At 41.7% G+C, this 17897-nt stretch overlaps 2 protein-coding genes across 2 annotated transcripts in view; one reads left to right on the top strand and one right to left on the bottom strand.

Annotated features, from left to right (window-relative positions):
• The first annotated feature begins 1286 nt into the window (after positions 1–1286).
• On the top strand, positions 1287–16190 carry LOC125883200 (high affinity choline transporter 1-like). Its single transcript, XM_049567420.1, has 11 exons — positions 1287–1407; positions 2156–2215; positions 7169–7298; positions 8369–8561; positions 9923–10036; positions 10232–10387; positions 10689–10837; positions 11758–11901; positions 12089–12242; positions 14621–14838; positions 15669–16190. Exons 3-11 carry the CDS (start codon positions 7269–7271, stop codon positions 16188–16190), a joined length of 1680 nt encoding a protein of 559 aa, XP_049423377.1. The 5' UTR covers positions 1287–1407; positions 2156–2215; positions 7169–7268.
• LOC125883072 (uncharacterized) overlaps positions 1401–17897 on the bottom strand; it is a 30526-nt gene continuing 14029 nt past the window's right edge. Inside the window, exons 12-13 of the transcript XR_007448450.1 lie at positions 6238–6434; positions 1401–3553 (exon numbers count right to left, since the gene is read on the bottom strand). The gene's annotated coding sequence lies outside the window, so the exon portion shown is untranslated. The remainder of the gene's footprint in view (positions 3554–6237; positions 6435–17897) is intronic.

Here is a 17897-nt window from a genome sequence, read left to right as displayed (position 1 = left end):
TCCCTGAGCTAATTAACTGGAGACACGCAAATGTGCCTCCTTGAAGATTTTCTCTTGCTCCTTTAGACAAAGCATTAAAGAAATAAACAAAGGAAGTCCATGTATAACTAATTTAAAAGGATTTATAGTGTATGTGGGGAAAAAACGAAATAACTCAGTAAAGTGTGTTGAAAACACCTCAATGTTATAATTTTACAAGACAAAAATGGGTTACAAATCAGTGTTTCCTCTACACTGTTCAGCACGTCACAGCATCTGCAATGTCTGCTCACCTTATTTTTGATCCAGGAGGTTTTTACCTAGAGCCAGATTATCCACAGAGGTCTTTTCCTTTCCATAAAAAACAGACCTGGTGATTTAAACCCATAAAATACTGAATAAAGCAGTTTCACGTTACATATAAATGATTTTCCGACGCTGTTTGGCTCATTGCAAACAAGCTGCGAGCCCACCACCTGCTAATGTGTGCTCACCTTTTTTTAGTTGATAACTTAAGACACAGATGTTCAAAAGGTTTTTACCAGGAGCCAAAGTATCTGCTGAGGTCTCTTCCTCTCCTACACAAACAGACCTGGTGATTTAAACCGGTAAAAACACTGAATAAATAAAGCAGAGGGGCTGTTAACTACAGTGGCCGACACGAAAAAGTGAATGTAAAGCCAGTGTTTGGTTTGATTACTCTTTTCTGGGCTCTTCAAAAAACATAGCGGTAAACATGGCGATCTCTGTGGATGAGAACCCACTCCCTATGGAGGTATAAACAGCTTGTTCTAAGGTAAAGAAAACACGATTCTTATTTTCAGGTAATTATCTTGTATATTAATAGAACTTTTTATATTTTATGTATTAAATCCTACATACCTGGACTTCTGAAAAAAGTGGTGTTTGCAGTTTGTTTCTGTTGTGTCCACGTGTACAAAATTTCAGTTGATGTAAGTTTAAATACATTTTTATTTTGTGTTTTTATCCACTCGATTCATAATTCATGATGTATTTCCTCTGAACCTCAACATAACGTAGCCATTTGTTTCCCATGTCTTTCATGCCTCTCATATTTCCAGCACTACATTAGCCCATATGTTCTTCTGTTCACTGAGCTCCATTCAGCTGTGGGCCTCTTTCTCAAAACAGGGTCAAGTCATTACAGCGTATGACTTGAATGACTAAGCACCCACAACAATCCCATTTAGTCATACAGAAGTCAACAGCAGCAGACTTACCCAGTGAGCTCACCGTGGGCTGGCTTTCTGAGACAGTTAGGCTGCCTCCATAGGATCCAGTCCAGAGGGGGGTTTCCTTCTGGTGGGGTCGGAGGGTCAGACCGGTGGCGAGCGATTTTCTGTCGGCGGCCTCATGTGTCAGCGTGGAAGTGACACTGTAAGAGGCCGGGGTCAGCGGCACTGAGGGGTAAATACTGGACAGTGTGGTTGATGCTAACAATGTTGCAAGTGCGGTGTCAGCTGCAGGAAACATCCTGACTGTTGATGTACGCTTAGGAAAAAAGGGTGAAAGAAATAAGCCTGTGGTTCGGAAATATTCAGATGTGTCTGATGTGATTTCTGATACTCTGTCGCTGCAGAGAGTTGCTTCTACAGGAGGGTTTGTTCTTGAGGCAGTTTGATTTATAGAGTTACGTTTCTGAGAACTGTGAACCGAAGGCCAGTTCGGTAAACTTTTAAAAACAATTTTCCCAGTGAATACTTGACTTTCCAGGAGAGCATAAACATGAGCGCTGTCTGAGTACAAAGTTGTCTGTGGGATCAAGAAAAGGGAATTTGAGGACACTTGTATTTTTTGCATGTAATCTGTATTCCCAATTGAGTCCTTCATATGTGTTGGCTCCATTCTTGTCCCCATGTGCATCAAACTGGTCCACAAACTTGGTTCCAGCTTGGCCAAAGAAAGAGAATATATGTGTGAATGCTCAGGTTTCACAGTCTGATGGACCTGAGTTGGCGGAGGAACAATAATATTTGGAGTGGGTGTAAATTTTAGCCTTTGCAAGTATCTCTTAACTTCATGCCGGACACTTCCAGGTGTACATAGCGCCCTCCATCCCAAAACAGGAGCTTCTAGCAACCTGGCCAACCCTCCTGCCTTCACACTGCATTCCAGTACTGCGGCTAAATCAGATTGTCCTTCCTCTCCTTGACAGCTGGCAGGCCACAAAACCTCAGCAACATCTCCTAAGGCATCTTGTATCTCATTATCACAAGTAAGTATCTCAGCAAGCCCACCTTGCTTACAAACTCTGAGCTTCTCTTGTTGTTGAGTGGACAATTTTTTTCTTGAAAACAGGTAGACAAAGCCAAGCGGCAGGCGCAGGCACACGGCCATGGTGCTGACCAAACGGATACGCTGGCTGGCATCAAGAGTTGCAGGGTTTAACTGAAGTAGAAGGTTAGCCCAGATGGTCGTCTCTCCCTCAGAGCAGGACAAAGTATCCCTATCAGACAGAGAGACACAGCAAAATCTGTCTTTCATTCATTTTAAAGGACAAGTTGTGATCGTGTGTATTTTTCTTATTGTCAGTTTGAGAAAGTTGTCAACATGTTAACATTATGGGATAAATACTTCAGAATCAGAGTATGATTTAACACCGAGCAGGTTTTCACATGCAAGGAATTAGCTTTGGTCTTTGGTGCATACATTAAATATATGATCAATATATTAAGAGGAAATAAAAATAAAGACAAAGAACTGCAACACTCAACTTAAATATTGAATAGAAAAATTTGAATAAATATATGACCAGTCCTGGTCCTTGTTGATGCAGCCCACTGCAGTTGGGATGTAACTGTTTTATGGCGTCAGGTTTCAGTCCCGATGGACCCCAGCTTCCTGCCATACGCTCCCTCTTTTGTGATGTCATGTCAGCAGAGTTAGGGGTAACAACACTGCTGTTGATACTGTTAGCACTGTCAGCTGCTAGCTGCCAGCTCAGTCCACTTCATGTTAAGAACCGTGAGCAGCAGTGCTTAATTTGAGCCGGAACGTACTGGAACGTATACCAGGATCTTTTCAGAAAAGGCCCTAGTGCTGTTGGATACTGGACATTTGATAAGCTGAAGGAAAATGTAAATAGTACATTTATTGAATGCACACCCGTTCCTACTAATAGTTGCATAAAATTACTAGTTTGCATAATAAGAGGACAAGTGCAGAGGAACGTGACTGCTTGAGTGGAAAATATCAGTAGATGAACTAGACATGACCTTTAGACAATGTGCAGGTGAGAGGAAACAAAGAGCGTCTCATGAAATGTGTGTAGCAGAAGCGACTCACTCACAGCGGCCTTATGGGCAGCTGTGTTTCCTGTTCTGATATGTGTTTCAGAGAGAAGAGGAGCTGGAGCAGCAGATAAGAACGGAGTCAGCAGAAAGGAACGAGGTATCCCTAGCAACGCCACTGGCAATGCTTGCGTCACAAATAAATGTATACGCTTAAAAGGACTGGGTCAGGAAGAGATAGGTGGTCAGACTTCGTGCCCTGACTCGCTGATGTTGTTGGTTAGGGCAAGAAGAAATAGACCCGGAGCTCTGTACATCGTGATCTGTGTGAAGAGAAATAAAGAAGAGTTAAGTTGAAGTCATATACTCTCCTGTAATTCTTCATCAAACGAACACGCAGAGAGAAGCTTGTTAACTTATATTTCGGTCTTAAAGGTAATACAAGAATTGGACGTGTTAAGCTCTCTCCGCGACAGTGCGTTCCGGAATTAATTTGCATGGGTCTAGAACTTTTCACATCTAAAAACTTCATACAGTATTGGCTGATGTCACTAGTGTTGTAGAGTGGAGTACCGTAGTACTACGATGCCTCACATACCACTAATGATGTGTCGGTTGCGAACAAAACGGCTCATAGAGCCGGCTCTTTGAAGTGAACGACGGGAGCCGGCTCCTGATTGGGAGCCCGCATGTGTTTGGTCAATATGTGTGGTGTCGTCTGTGTGTCCGCGGTGAGCAGAAGGGGGTGGTGGTGGTGGTGGTGGTGGTTGGGGGGGGGGGGGGGGGGGGTACAGGCACACACAGCACAGTGAGCACATGCTGTTTTTGAAGTATGAATAAGTCAATAAGTAATTTATTCCATTGAAATATCATTGATGTATTATAGAAAAGTGATTTATCTTTTTATCAATCAGGAGGGAGGGAGACAGAGAGAGAAAGAGCAGGCGCTACAGAGAGAGACAATATGCTGGAAAGGTTAAAAAAAAAAAAAGTTGAGAAAATGAATACAGCAGTAAAATTTGGAATCATTTCAATTAAACTGACAATACAAGGGCAGAGTGTAGAGTCTGCAAGATTAAAATCTCATATCCAAACAACCTGCACAGGCACATGAGAACTGTTCATCCATCAGTGCAACTGGAAGCAAGCAAACCTGCTATTAATGAAGGTGCCAGTGTGTCTACTGCAACTGCTGCTGCAGTTTTAGTTATATTCTGTTGAGTGATTCTGTAAACTTCTCTATGTTGTTTCACTGTAAATAGAAGGGATGCACCGAAATGAAAATTTGTGGCCGAAGCTGAAGCCAAATAATATTAAACGTACCGATTAAAGTACCGAATACCGAATATCGTTGTTTAGTTTTTGTAGATGAACCCCCTCCAGATTAGTGTTGTCACGGTACCAAAATTGGGACCAACTGTACGATACCAATGAAAATATCATGATTCTGAGTAGTATCACGATACCACAGCGAAAATGAGGCAGATGTACCTTTTGTGATTGATAAAAAGATAAATCACTTTTCTATAATACATCAATGATATTTCAATGGAATAAATTACTTATTGACTTATTCATACTTCAAAAACAGCATCAATGAGTGATTAACATAGGGGGGATCAAAATAAAATAAATAAATAAAATAAAAATCAACCAGCCACCCTCCTCCCCGACAAGTCCCTTCATAAGTAAAGAACAGTCCCTAAAGTGCGGTGAGGTTTGTGGACCGTGAACGGCTCATTTCTCCTCTGACACATCACATACAGTCTGTGTTCGGCTGGCTCGGCTGTTCAGGTACTTCTGGGCAGTCACCAAGAAGAGGATATTATTGGAGCCGACTTCTCCGCGCCGCTTTAAAAAGTGTTCCCCCACTCCCAAAAGTGGGGGAACACTTTGGGCCCCTGCTCTCTCAGGGGCCCAAAGTGTTCCCCTACTTCTAATTTTACAAATTAAGCACTGGTGAGCAGTCAGTGTGAATCAGACTGTGAACTGAATGTTGTTTAGACTCTTTGACTGTTAGTAAACAGTATTATGTTTTTTGGTGGGCGGGGCTTAGCTGGAGGCAAAACAATTCTCCATAGACATTAGCTAGTGCTAGCTACCAAGTTCTCTTGGCTTGTTTCAGACAGTGGGGGAAGACGATGCTAGTGGTGCATTCAGAAATATTCATTCCGAGTGCTGGAGCGCTGTCTGAATGTACCGTTAGGTTATCCTCTCGGCGCTCTGTCTGGGGAGACAGAACAGCAGAGCACCGAGCAGAGTCAATGTGTGATTAACTTAACCATTTGTTAATTCATATAGAAATATAATGCTCCATTTCTTCAACCCACAGCGCTCTCATTTTAGTGTAGAGCGTCAGACCAAATTTACTAACGCATCATGTCAGGTCACTCACTCTCCAAGACCACGAGTGTGAATTGAATAAGCAAATACTGACCAACAGGACCAGACTGGCCAACCTGTATGCTCTCACTCAGTGGCTGGATGATGTCACAGGAAGCTGTGTGGTTGATTACTGTGCCAATCTTACAAAGGAGGATGACACTTGAACGGTTTCCTCCAATATTCATCTTAATACCTCCCCAGTTTCTGATGAGGTGGACATGATAACCCTTAAGGGGTCATGTCATGACCTTACTTATCCCTACAACAAGAAATACTTTCTCCCTAACCTGACATGAAGAGTGCGCTGCACATGTGAGCATTTTTGATGATTGCCATGAGTTTTGAGCCATGACTCCTTCTATTCTGGCTCCCAATAACACAACAAGATGACATCTTTAGACTCCTGTGTAGCCCACAGCCCTGTTAACAAACTGACGTCACTGTGACGTCGGCCCTAAAAGGGTCTACAGAGCTCCGCTAAAACTCACAGACCAAACCACATGAAATTATTACATCAACATTTGTCTTCCCCGACTAACACTGTCATCTCTAAGAGCCAATTAAACACCGATACGGTGAATGAAAAGCATTATGTAGAGTGAAAAAACACTGTCATATTTACCTTGCTTGGTCCTTGTCAGTCAATGTTCTGTTTAGAATGTGCAGGTAGAAGTAGGCAGCACACTGCTCTTCAATATCAGACACTTTAAGGTGGTATATCCCACAATCTTCAGTCAGAGCCAGGCCAGCTAGAGTGCTAATCTGTTGCCTAAACACCATCCAGTGAGGCAAAGTTCTGTCTCCATCAGCCAGTGACAGCTGGAGGGAAAAGAAAAGCTGATATAAGTGGGTTGAATTTGATTATTTTATACGTGTATGCTTGTTTGGGCGTGTGAATGCTTGTGTATAATCAACGAGCATGAGTGACCACACTGCTTCTTGATTACAGACACACCACTTTTTGAGTGCATCCCTGCAGAGTAACTAAAGCAGGAATGAGACCTGTTTCACCAATACATCACCAGGGTTTAGAAAGATGAAAATACTGACATCATCTTCAGGAAGAACAGTGACAAATACATCTTCAGTAACAGCAAAGACATCTCTGATTCACTGCTACTTAAGAGTACAGTCAGCATGATTTTCACAGCATGTTACGCACGGAAAAAACATTTCTTTTTCTTAAAGAAGAGTGCTAAAAACAACAAGCATCTCCTCATGGCTTTGACTAACGTCTCGTTTTCTCGTTCCAGGGCAGCAGAACTGACGTAGTGCCAAAAAATAAATTTATAAAAATAAATTTGATTTGTAGAATGAATTTATCAACACAGTTATTTACTGAAACTCATGGCACCACTGTGTACACATATCTGCCAATCTTTTTGCATTGTTGATCTCACCTTGTGACGCCGAGTGTGTCCTTGGGTTGCAGGGATAGGCAGCTTAAAAAAGAAAGAGGATCCTGCCTGAGACGAGAAGTTTGGCAACCTGCCCAGTTCTGTCGTTGTAGGACAATATTGCATTAAACTTTGATTTCGCTTCACACCCTGCAGCAGCAGCACCACCACCAATTTGAGGTAGACGTCCAGAGTTTTACGTGACAGGGTGATCTTTGGGTAAGACGGACCAGCGTACTTGACTGGGAGGTTGTCCATGTCTTGTTGCTACGGAACTAAATTCAAGGTAACGCTTAATCCCACTACACCTTTCTCGTTCTTCACTTCCATCTTTTTATGTCTTGGAAAGTAATTAAATCCTAAAAGCTCTGGTGTTCCTCTGAAACACAAACAGATATCCAGAATGTCATTTAATACGTGTAACAAAATGTAGTCCAAGCATCCATTATTCTGGCTATGATTTCCACTGAGTCCCAGTCTCTGAGTCTCAGGCTGAAACTCTCCATTGGGTTTCCTCCTGTCCAGCCTTTTTCATCAGTCATGTCTGAGGCCTCTCTTTCCATTACACTGTGCTGCTGCTCACCGAGGAAGGCACCCAGTTGTCCCATAATGTTTCTGATGTCCGGTTAAACTGCCTGAGATCAAAACTCCAAGAGACTGCGTGTAACAAGGCATGCAGCGATATTTCATCCTTAGTTAAATGATGTACAGCAGAGCACCACCAACAAACAGTGTTTGTTTTCAGCAGAACCTGATCCTCAAAGTTAACTGAGCTCTTTCTCTGCTGATACTTTATGGCGCTGGAGGTCCAGTTACAAGTCAGTAGAGGTTACTAGGATACCTGCGAAGCTACCGGAGACTCTCTCATTGACTTTTGTGACTGATGATCGCAAAAGGCTGATCTCACTTCAGCCTCTTGGTGCATCAGATCATAATGTGCAGAGCATATATGTGTCAGGACAGGGCAGGAGTGTAATTATTAGTAGTATTTCTCTACAACATCAAATATGAAACATTAATGTCTACTTTGTTAAACTTTATTATAATAAACAGAGTTCACATTTGCAAATTAGGATCTCTCAGCTTGCCAGGCTGAGAAATACTAAATGAAGTTCAGGTGTAGGCACCTATACATTCATGCATCAAAAACATCTCTCATTTCACCCTTGGTAGGTGTCCTTAAAAGCATACAATGCAAGGTTTTCCTATAAAATCCCTCTGAATCATCACTTATGACCCACCAGAAGTGTGTGTGTATTGAGAGGACCTGTCCTCAGCCTCACCCTCAGCAAATAATAGAGTGAAGATATAAAAATGAAAAGGTCTATACATTTTTTCGTTTGTCTGTCCACACAGACCCTGAGGATGGCGGTAAATTGGCCAGGACTGCTGTCCATAGGAGTGTTTTACATGGTGGTACTGGGCACAGGTATCTGGGCATCCAGGAAGTCCAAACGTGAAGAGAAGAAGTGCACTGGAAACCGCAGTGAAGTTACAATGGTTGGAGGGCGGAATCTAAACACCTGCGTCAGCATCTTTACTATGACAGGTAAAAGTAATGATGATGATCGTAACAACATTATAAATGATCACAGTCAATCAGTGCGGCATTAAATGTCCATAATAGCAATAAATTCAGGGGCATTTCTCTTTGAAATCATTAAAAGATTTAATTTTACTCTAACTATAAAGTGAGGAATCTCTGTATGTGTGTATGTGTATGTGTCCTAACCATTCATCCGATGTATTTCAATCATTATCTGTAACTGCAACGTAACCATATGTGTTGTCCTCTGAACAACAAGTGGCCCACTAAGTAAGTAGTATAGCGTTGCATATTTTTGTAAGTTATTTTGGGGTACAGTGAATTAGAATGGCAACATGTTGGACCACAGAATGCCGGCCAACACTATAGCAATGCAAACATCTGTCAGTGAAGTTACACCATTGTGAATGCTGACGTAAGTGTTGGTGTTTTCCCCATTGGCTGATGCTCTTGTGAAATGAACAGCACATTTGGAGCGCCATTGTGAGTCAATGCCGGTTGGCGCAGCCCTCCTGTTTTTTGTGAGCTAAAAACTGCCCCCTCAGTGAAAATGAAGCTTTTATTTACTCACAGATAAGAAACAGAACAGTGTAAAGCCTCCACAGAATAGCATATTAAATATTCTGTGTGATTTATCCCGGTTTCATATGAGTAAAGGACAATTCTGCTAGCCCCTAGGCTAATTTATGCAACAAAAAATGTTATAGGCTTATGCTAATAATATTAGCATGTTGTATATGTGAGGAAAATCTATCGAGTTGAAGCCAGTTGTTTTGTTGGTGTTATAAAGGAGCCCAATTTTGTAACATCACCTTTGTTAAATGTTGACACTGTTCCTTAAGCACCTTTTTTCCCAGGTGATGTATTTTTGTTTTTATTACTAATTTCCAATTTCTTGTTGGTTTTTGGGCCATTTCTTCTAAAGTTGCTCACTGCCTTCCTCCCGTGTTTTTGAAAGAAATCAAGCATGTACTTACTTTTATATTTTTTGAACAGCATCCACTGCTGTGAGTGAAAGTCTGTAACTGTGTGAATGCTGCCACCTCTTATTTCAAATTGAAAGCCATAGTTTAGCATTTCATACATGGTCCAGCTGTAGGTATGACCTAGTGGTGTTCCTATCTATAGTTAGCTAATTAATCTATAGCCAAGGAATAGACTTAAGGAAGTGCAGTGTACAGTATAAGCATTTTTTCAAGAACGCTGCAAGCAGCAATACCATAGGCCAAACAATCATCCCGCTCTAAGCAGACATGTTTTGGATGTACACTGCACCAGTTCATTTAACTCAGTTCATTTTCAGTGGGTGGACCTAGTTTTATTCCTTTTCTTTTTCACTGTCTGTGTGTCCTGGTGTATTGCAGCCACTTGGGTAGGAGGAGGCTATATTTTGGGTAATGCTGAAGTGGTCTACGATCCAACAAAGGGCTTGGTGTGGGCCACCGGACCCATTGCCTTCGCCTTAAACATGATTTTAGGTGAGTGAGGTCAAACACAACTGCTTATATGCAACACGGTGAAACCCTAAACTGCTCAGGAAACAGTAGCACAATACTTTTACAAAAATATTACAGAAGGACATTACTGGTGTTTGATATGTCAGACTGACAACTCTTTCAAAACTAAACAAATGCTGAAAGTTGATTGTTTTGTTTTTGTTTGTGTGACTTCAGGTGCACTCTTCTTTGTCGAACCTATTCGGTCGAAGAAGTATGTCACCATCATGGACCCATTTCAGGAAAAATATGGCAACACTGTGGCTGCTGTTCTTTTCATCCCCGCTCTCATTGGTGATATTCTGTGGATAGCATGCATTCTTGGTGCACTGGGTAAGTTTTGAAATCTCAAGAGTATAAATATTGCTGTATTTTGTACCATAATCAAAGACAGAAAAATGTTTGCTCTGGTGTTAAAAGGGAACAAATATTTTTTTTCACGTTTTCAGCCAGTTTGGTATTTAAATATGCTTTTTACAGTACGACTGTAAATGCTGTTTAGTAGCAGCACTGGTGTCATGTTCTTTCTGAAAAAGTGCTATGAGTTATTTTATAATGCATGGGATCAATGTTAGTTTGTTGCTTCAGCACCTGAATTTGAGTTCTCATTCTGAATATTTGTTTGTGGTTACAGGAGGGACGGTAAGCGTAGTCATGGATATCTCCTCCTCCCTGGCTGTGAGCATCTCTGCTGCTGTGGCTATTATATACACGTTACTGGGCGGACTGTACTCTGTGGCATATACTGATGTCATCCAGCTCAACTTTATGGCCTTCAGCTTGGTACAAACATTACATTTTTAGGAAAATTCAAAGCATTGAATTTTAAATTAGTTTTTATTCTATTTTTAGTTTTGACTTTTCAAATTTATTTTTGTTTGTTTGTTTTTGTTAGAGTCAAGTATAATGTCTCAGAAGTATGTAGCTACATATTCACAAAAAAAAATACATGGCTTGAGAACAACGTAGGAACGACCATAATGTTAAATCTTAAATTTGGGAATCAACTTTATCTCTGAACTCTTTTATAGTACCAAACTGAAAAGAACACTGAAATTTCACCCCGACCTAGTTGGCTAGTTGTGAGTCTTTGTGTGTTTCTGTGTGTCATCATGGCAAAATATGATCCTGGAGACAACTATTGTCGCAGAGAGTACGAAAGATGTTTGGAGTATTTTGCAAGGTGTCCGTAAGTCTCTTTAGCCCCATTTCCACCAAACACTTTCAGTATGGTATCATTGGAACTTAAAGTAACCCTTCAGACCTGGTACCTAGACCCTAGCTTTTCCACCGCAAACAGTACTGTTGGGGTTGTCACTCACTGCTCCATCCAGCTCTCACTGTATTTCCTTGCTCTTCTGTACCTCATTTATCGTCATTTATAGTTTATGATAATAACCCTGCTGGCGGCATGGCTCCACTTTGTACTTTGTATTTAGTGCTAATTAGCAAATGTTAGCATGCAAGTACAATAATTACAACAGGGAACATGGTAAACATTAGAGCTGCTAAACACCAGCATGTAAACATGCTGATTAGCAAATGCTTTGAGCTGAATAAAGCTAGTGCAGCTGCAGTTTCATCTATATGACACAGTAGCTGGTGTACCTCTGTTGATGTGAGTACTATTTTGTATCTATAGAGCTACGCAAGACTGATATACTGTATTAGTAACTATGTATCTGATTGTCTCCTTATTTCAGTGGCTCTGTGTGCCTTTCATCCTGTCAAGCCCGACCTCTGCAAACATCACTGTTGCTGCAGTAACCCAGCTGTATCAGAAGCCATGGATTGGCAAGTTGGAGCTGAAGGACGCAGGTTGCTGGGTTGATGACCTATTGCTACTGGTAATGGGACACAAAAATTAAAATTAAGTAAATATGCAAGATCAAGAAAGAGTTAAACTTTTGTTATAGGAACGTAAATGTCGTTCATTATTGATGCTGATACTCTGAAACACTGTTGCAGCAAAGTTTCACCAACATTAATGCTGTTGCAGCAACGTAAGAAATCCTATCTTCATTTCTTTCCAAGTCCATTGGAGGGCTCTGCTACCAGGCCTTCTACCAGAGAATCCTGTCCACAGCCACAGACGCCCAAGCTAAGATCACCTGCTATGCTGGAGCAGTATTATGCCCAATCCTCGCCATCCCATCACTCATCATTGGGGCAGCAGCAGCATCTACCAGTACTATGATTTAACTGTGTTCTCATTGTCTTTGCTATCTTGGAGTACACAAATCTGTAATTAGTAGCACGAACCAGGGGTGGACTGGCCATCTGGCATAGTGGGCATTTCCCTAGTGGGCAAACATGCTTTTTGGGTCCACTTGACTGTCTTCTCTCCATAGTTGTTGAAAGCTTTAAACCTGGACTGTTTGGACCCTTTAAGCCAATGGTTCCCGACTTGTGGGTTGCAGGTCCATTCTGTATAGATTGCAAGTGACTGACAAACATGTCAACTTTATTTTTAAGTACAGTGATTTTCCAGCACAGAGTTTTCATTCATAAAGTGCTGTTTCCTGTTGTAGAGTGAGTGAGTAATGGACAGCTACTTGACAGAGACAGAAAACTAGCTTAATGACATATCCTTATATTACCTTTCCGTTACACTCCGTAAAACTGGTAGTTGCTTTTCTCCCCAAAATTCAGATGTGTGCCTCTGTGTGAATGTCAGGGTCAGGGTAATTGCCATTAAGTGTAGCGAACGCTAGATGGGTTTTCTGAGAGGCTGACATTTTTTCGGGAGTCCTGCGGGTCACGTGATTCCCGTGGGATTCCCACGGGATGGGAATCAGTTTCACTATTCGTCACATGATTGGGATGGGATGGGAAAAAAAGTCAACGGGAGCGGGCGGGACTGGGAATCATAATTAGGCCTGTCGCAATATGAGCTAAGTCGGTTAATTGCACGGTAACTCGTCCACATTACTGGGCTGCCCTCTGTCATTTGGTTTAAATCCAAAACACTCCCACACAGGGGCCGTGGCATTTGGTTTAGGAACAAGTTCCATGTCTTTCTCTTATGCTCAACTCTCTGTTCTCTTCTACGCCTCGTCTCCCTCTCACGAAGATCGCACTGTGTGTGTGTGTGTGTAGCCCATAGCCCCGCCTCCCCCACAGAGACAAAGACACTTGATGACAAGAGCTTTCCCTCCGTTCATTACGCTAATGAACCAACTCACCTGGCTGCCAGACGATGCACGGCAGTGAATGCTCTTATCGTCCAGTGTCTTTGGTGGAGAGAGACGAGGAAAACAAACACACATGAATATGGCAATTAATCCCTTTTAATTTACCGTGCAATTAACCGACATATCACAACAGGCCTAATTATGATTCCCAGTCCCGCCCGCTCCCATTGACTTTTTTTCCGATCCCGACCCAATCACGGGAAGAATAGTGAAACTGATTCCCATCCTGTGGGAATCCCACGGGAATCACGTGACCCGTGGGACTCCCGAAAAAATGTCAGCCTCTAACACACACACACAGTGCGATCTTCGTGATGGAGAGACGAGGCGGAAAAGAAAACAGAGAGTTGAGCATAAGAGAAAGACAGGGAACTTGTTCCTAAACCAAATTCCACGGCCCCTGTGTGGTAGTGTTTTGGATTTAAACAAAATGACAGAGGGCAGCCCAGTAATGTGGATGAGCCGGTGTGCCGGGTTTGTTCTAAAACCATCTCAACAAAAACAGCGAATATGACCAACTTAACTGCACACCTGAGAGTGAGAGACTGACGGTCTATTTTTTTTGTATTTATTTATTTATTTTGATATTTTTCCGTGTTATTTCGGATATTTAAATTTTCTTTTTTGCATTCCTAAATATTCTTGTTAAATAAATGTTTATTTCTCTTTAAAAGGGTGAACTTAAATCATTATGCCTTTATTATCATTATGTAAGTTTAAGAAATGGTCTAAAAACAGCAATAATTTCTGACGCAATTAATTGCCCAGCAAAATTTGTTATCACGTCAGGCCTAATCATGATAACAATAGTCAAATTTTTATAAAGTAGCTGAAACTAGCTCCACCTCCAGCAGCTATAACAGTAACATGCTTCTCTAACACCGATGCTTCATTATTAATAATCTAATGATGTCATATATAGTAATATCAGTCAGAGGAACCAAACACTACTTTTACTGCAATACTTTAACGACATTTTTCTCTCTCAGAACTAGTTCTTATGACGTGTTGTCTGACCACATCAGAAATCAAATGTGTTTATCACATTTGTGACGTGCCTGCGCAGTGCGACAATCACCATAAATTGATGCAGAAAAGACAAATCTGTACCTAAATTTGTGCCTAATTCATCAGAATAAAGGAAAGTGACTCCTGATTTAGTTTGTGTGCTGCATATGTTGAAAAAACCCTGTCTGATTTGGACCAAAATGTCAGGGATGGTTTTTTTTTTTGTTCCAGTCCGCCCCTGGTTCAAACTACGTTTATTACGTGTTGTATGTGGCCACAGTTATGTATATTTAATTGCTGACGTATTCTACAAAATCTCAAAGTCATAGGTTTGTTTTAATTACCTGTGCTTTCTATCTGTCAGATTGGAACCAGACCACCTACAGTTCACCCAGCCCGTATGAGCGGGGCAAAGCCGGTATGATCTTGCCAATTGCCCTTCAGCACCTTTGCCCTTTCTACATCTCGCTGGTCGGTATGGGAGCACTTGCTGCTGCTGTGATGTCATCCGTTGACTCTGCACTTCTGTCTGCAGGCTCCGAACTGGGCCGAAATATCTTTAAGAACATCATCTATAAAAGGGTAACATCTCACATGACAACTACTCATACATCTTTCTCTTTTGAGCAGAGCGCACTCTGACACAAACTCGACCGTTCATAAATTCGGAGGGCTGTTGAGATATACTATTCGGTGATTTAGAGCACCGCACTCTTGGTGTGGCACTCTGACTGGGGAGATGGAGCAGCACAGTGCTGAGTGGAGTGAATGTGTGACTAACTTAACCGGTCGTTAAGTCATGCAGAAATAGAACACTCCGTATCTTCGAACAATAGGGCTCTAATTTCAGTGTAGAACAATAGATCGGATCAACGAACGCTCCCAGCTGTTCTAGTGAGTTTGTGACCAGGAAGTGGAAGCCTTACTGTTTCCTGCACAGTGAAAACAGAGGCTGAAAAAACTGAGATCAAACAGTTATACTATGCTGCATTAATCAAATATACACCAAGATTCGGTGACTGAGTTGCCTATGATTCAAGATCATTCCTTGCCATCTAGCTGCCATCGTTTACGTTGTTACATCATCCACCAGTGGGAATATTGCGGCACAGTGCATTCTGGTAGTTGTAGGTTTTCCACCTTTCTCATTTTTTTTCTGGTTCTGTAGCACCAATTTCAAAAGTATTTGCATCATTCTGCTGCATAGATATCCTAGTTTTATTGGAAGGCCATCTTTACAGAGGTTAAATACTTGTTTAAAATACAGATAGGGACAATTCTGTCCTCCCACAATATTGGTAGGGACATGTCCTAACTATGCATATGCAAACCTGCACCCTTGCTCAAAAATCAGCAGTGTGATACCACACTTACGTTCAGTAAAATTAACTTAAATATTTCCTTTATTTCAGGCATCAGAAGCAATGATTATTTGGGTGGTTAGGGGGTCGATCCTCCTGTGTGGAATGATGGCGGCATGCCTGGCAATGACATCGAGTTCAATCCACCTGTTCTGGATCATCAGCGCAGATGTCATGTATTCAATGATGACTCCCCAGGTGGCATGCACCTTCTACTTATCTCGGTGGGTGAACCAGTACGGGGCCTGCTTTGGCTTTGTGTTGGCGATACTACTGAGAGCTCTGGTTGGAGAACCCTCGATAGGCCTTCCTGACGTGCTGCCCCTGCCGTGGGACCAGATACGGGAGGACGGCCACTTCCGTCGCTTGTTCCCTTTTCGTACTGCCATCATGCTCATCACCACAGGGGCTATTTTAGTAGTTTCACGCCTTGCTGTGTGGCTGTCTGAGAAGGGGCTGCTGAAAAGAGTAAATGATGCTGAAACGGACACAAACACACATAACATGGCACCGGTCCGAAAAGATGCGGATGAAGAGGAGACTGAATGTCAAACAGACTCCCCTATGCTCTAAGCATAAACACTTTCATACAGCCTGTTGGTGCTCTAAGAGTGAGTTGTGTATGATATGTAAACAACTGTTGTGTTCAGACGGTTTTCTCATATGACATATTGTTACAAAGCTACATTCCTTCCTTGTGGTTTGATTGATGCGGACCATTTCAAGATACAACTACCACAGCAGGTACAATAAAGCCCTGTGTCCATCAAACATGTCTGGTATGGTACATTTGGAACCAAAAGTAATCCTTCAGACATGGTGCCTAGACCCTAGGTCCACTTGGCGTTTCCATCGCCAGGATTGGGATATATGCCGTTCACATTACACGGTCAAAATTCATATATATATAAATGCTTGAAGATCCACTCATTACTAAAATTATATGTCATATAAAAGCTAAAGTAAGTTGTCACAGTTAAATTTAAGGTGTGAATCATGAATTGAGTAACATTACAATTACAAATGTTCCACCTTAAAAGTTGCCGGCAGTCAGCGAGTTAAGTAAGTTTTTCTCAGACTCAAGCTGCTGTAGGAGGCAGCAAAACATCCTTTCATTTTATAGTTACAGTTTACTAATATATGTAAAACTCTCCACAGTATGAACAGCGGCAACATGAGCCTCAAAACCAGCCACAGCTCAGCCCTGAGCAGAGTGACCGTCCTCTATTAACCAATCAACAGACTGCAGTGTTCACAGCTCTACCATTTAGTACCAGATCTGTGTGCTAGGTACCCCAACAGAGGGGCGACCAAAAATGGGGACGGAATCAGAAAAAAAGAATAGGGATGGACGGAGGTGGGCGATGTTCTTGAGGTGAAAAAAGGCTGTTTTGGTGATGTGTTTAACGTGCTGGTTGAAGGAGAGGAATTGATAAAAAATGACGCCAAGATTTCAGATGTGAGGGGAGGTGGATACAAAAACAGTCCTCATAAAGGTCCAGACGATCTAAATCCAGCAAAATATTTAGTCCAAACACGTTATAACAACCATAGATATAGATGGACTACCGTCATTTCATACATCATATTTCTCCACGTATTGTCCATAATATTTCTAGTTCACATGTAAACATGCCACATGATACCAAACTAGTGGCAGAATTCCAACTATCTGATTGACACCTACTTGGCACTTCCCTGTCCTCTCCACAGCCTACAATAGCCAACAAGAGCCTGTGTTAAAGGAAAGGCCTGCCTCTCTTCTCAGGTTACAGAGCCAGACAATATCAAGCACTTAGTCCAATGGCTGATGGGTCTTGTAGCCAATGAAACTTCTGGCCTGGAGAGGAGGTTTTTAACCAGTTATTGTCAGTATAGACCCTTAAAAATTGCATAAATGAAAAAGAAATGGGTCTTTCGTAAAAATTTAGGTTGTGTTATTCCTGTCTTTGTTGATTTGTTTTTTTTTACTCTTCATTACACATTCAGTACATTGTTTGGAATGTACATTTGTAAACTGTTTATTTTCTTTGATATTGCTATCTTGGACTAGGTAATTGGACTAGGAATTTACTTTGGGTATGCCTTAGTTATGCATGTTTGGTGAATTCTACAGGAATAGTAAGAGGTAAACATCTTCCTTCTAGTGATACTGGTGTAAAATAAACTGAACAAATACAATTATATGTGGTTGCGTAGTTCATTTCTGTGTCAATACACATTTATTTTGGGGAGATAAACAAGCAGCGATCTTTAAAGCCCAGATCAGACCAAAGATTC

This window comes from Epinephelus fuscoguttatus, linkage group LG22 (genome assembly GCF_011397635.1).
Source record: "Epinephelus fuscoguttatus linkage group LG22, E.fuscoguttatus.final_Chr_v1".
NCBI classification, from domain to species: Eukaryota; Metazoa; Chordata; class Actinopteri; order Perciformes; family Serranidae; genus Epinephelus; species Epinephelus fuscoguttatus.
Note: the sequence above shows the minus strand (reverse complement) of the source record. Positions and strands in the feature narration are given on the sequence as shown.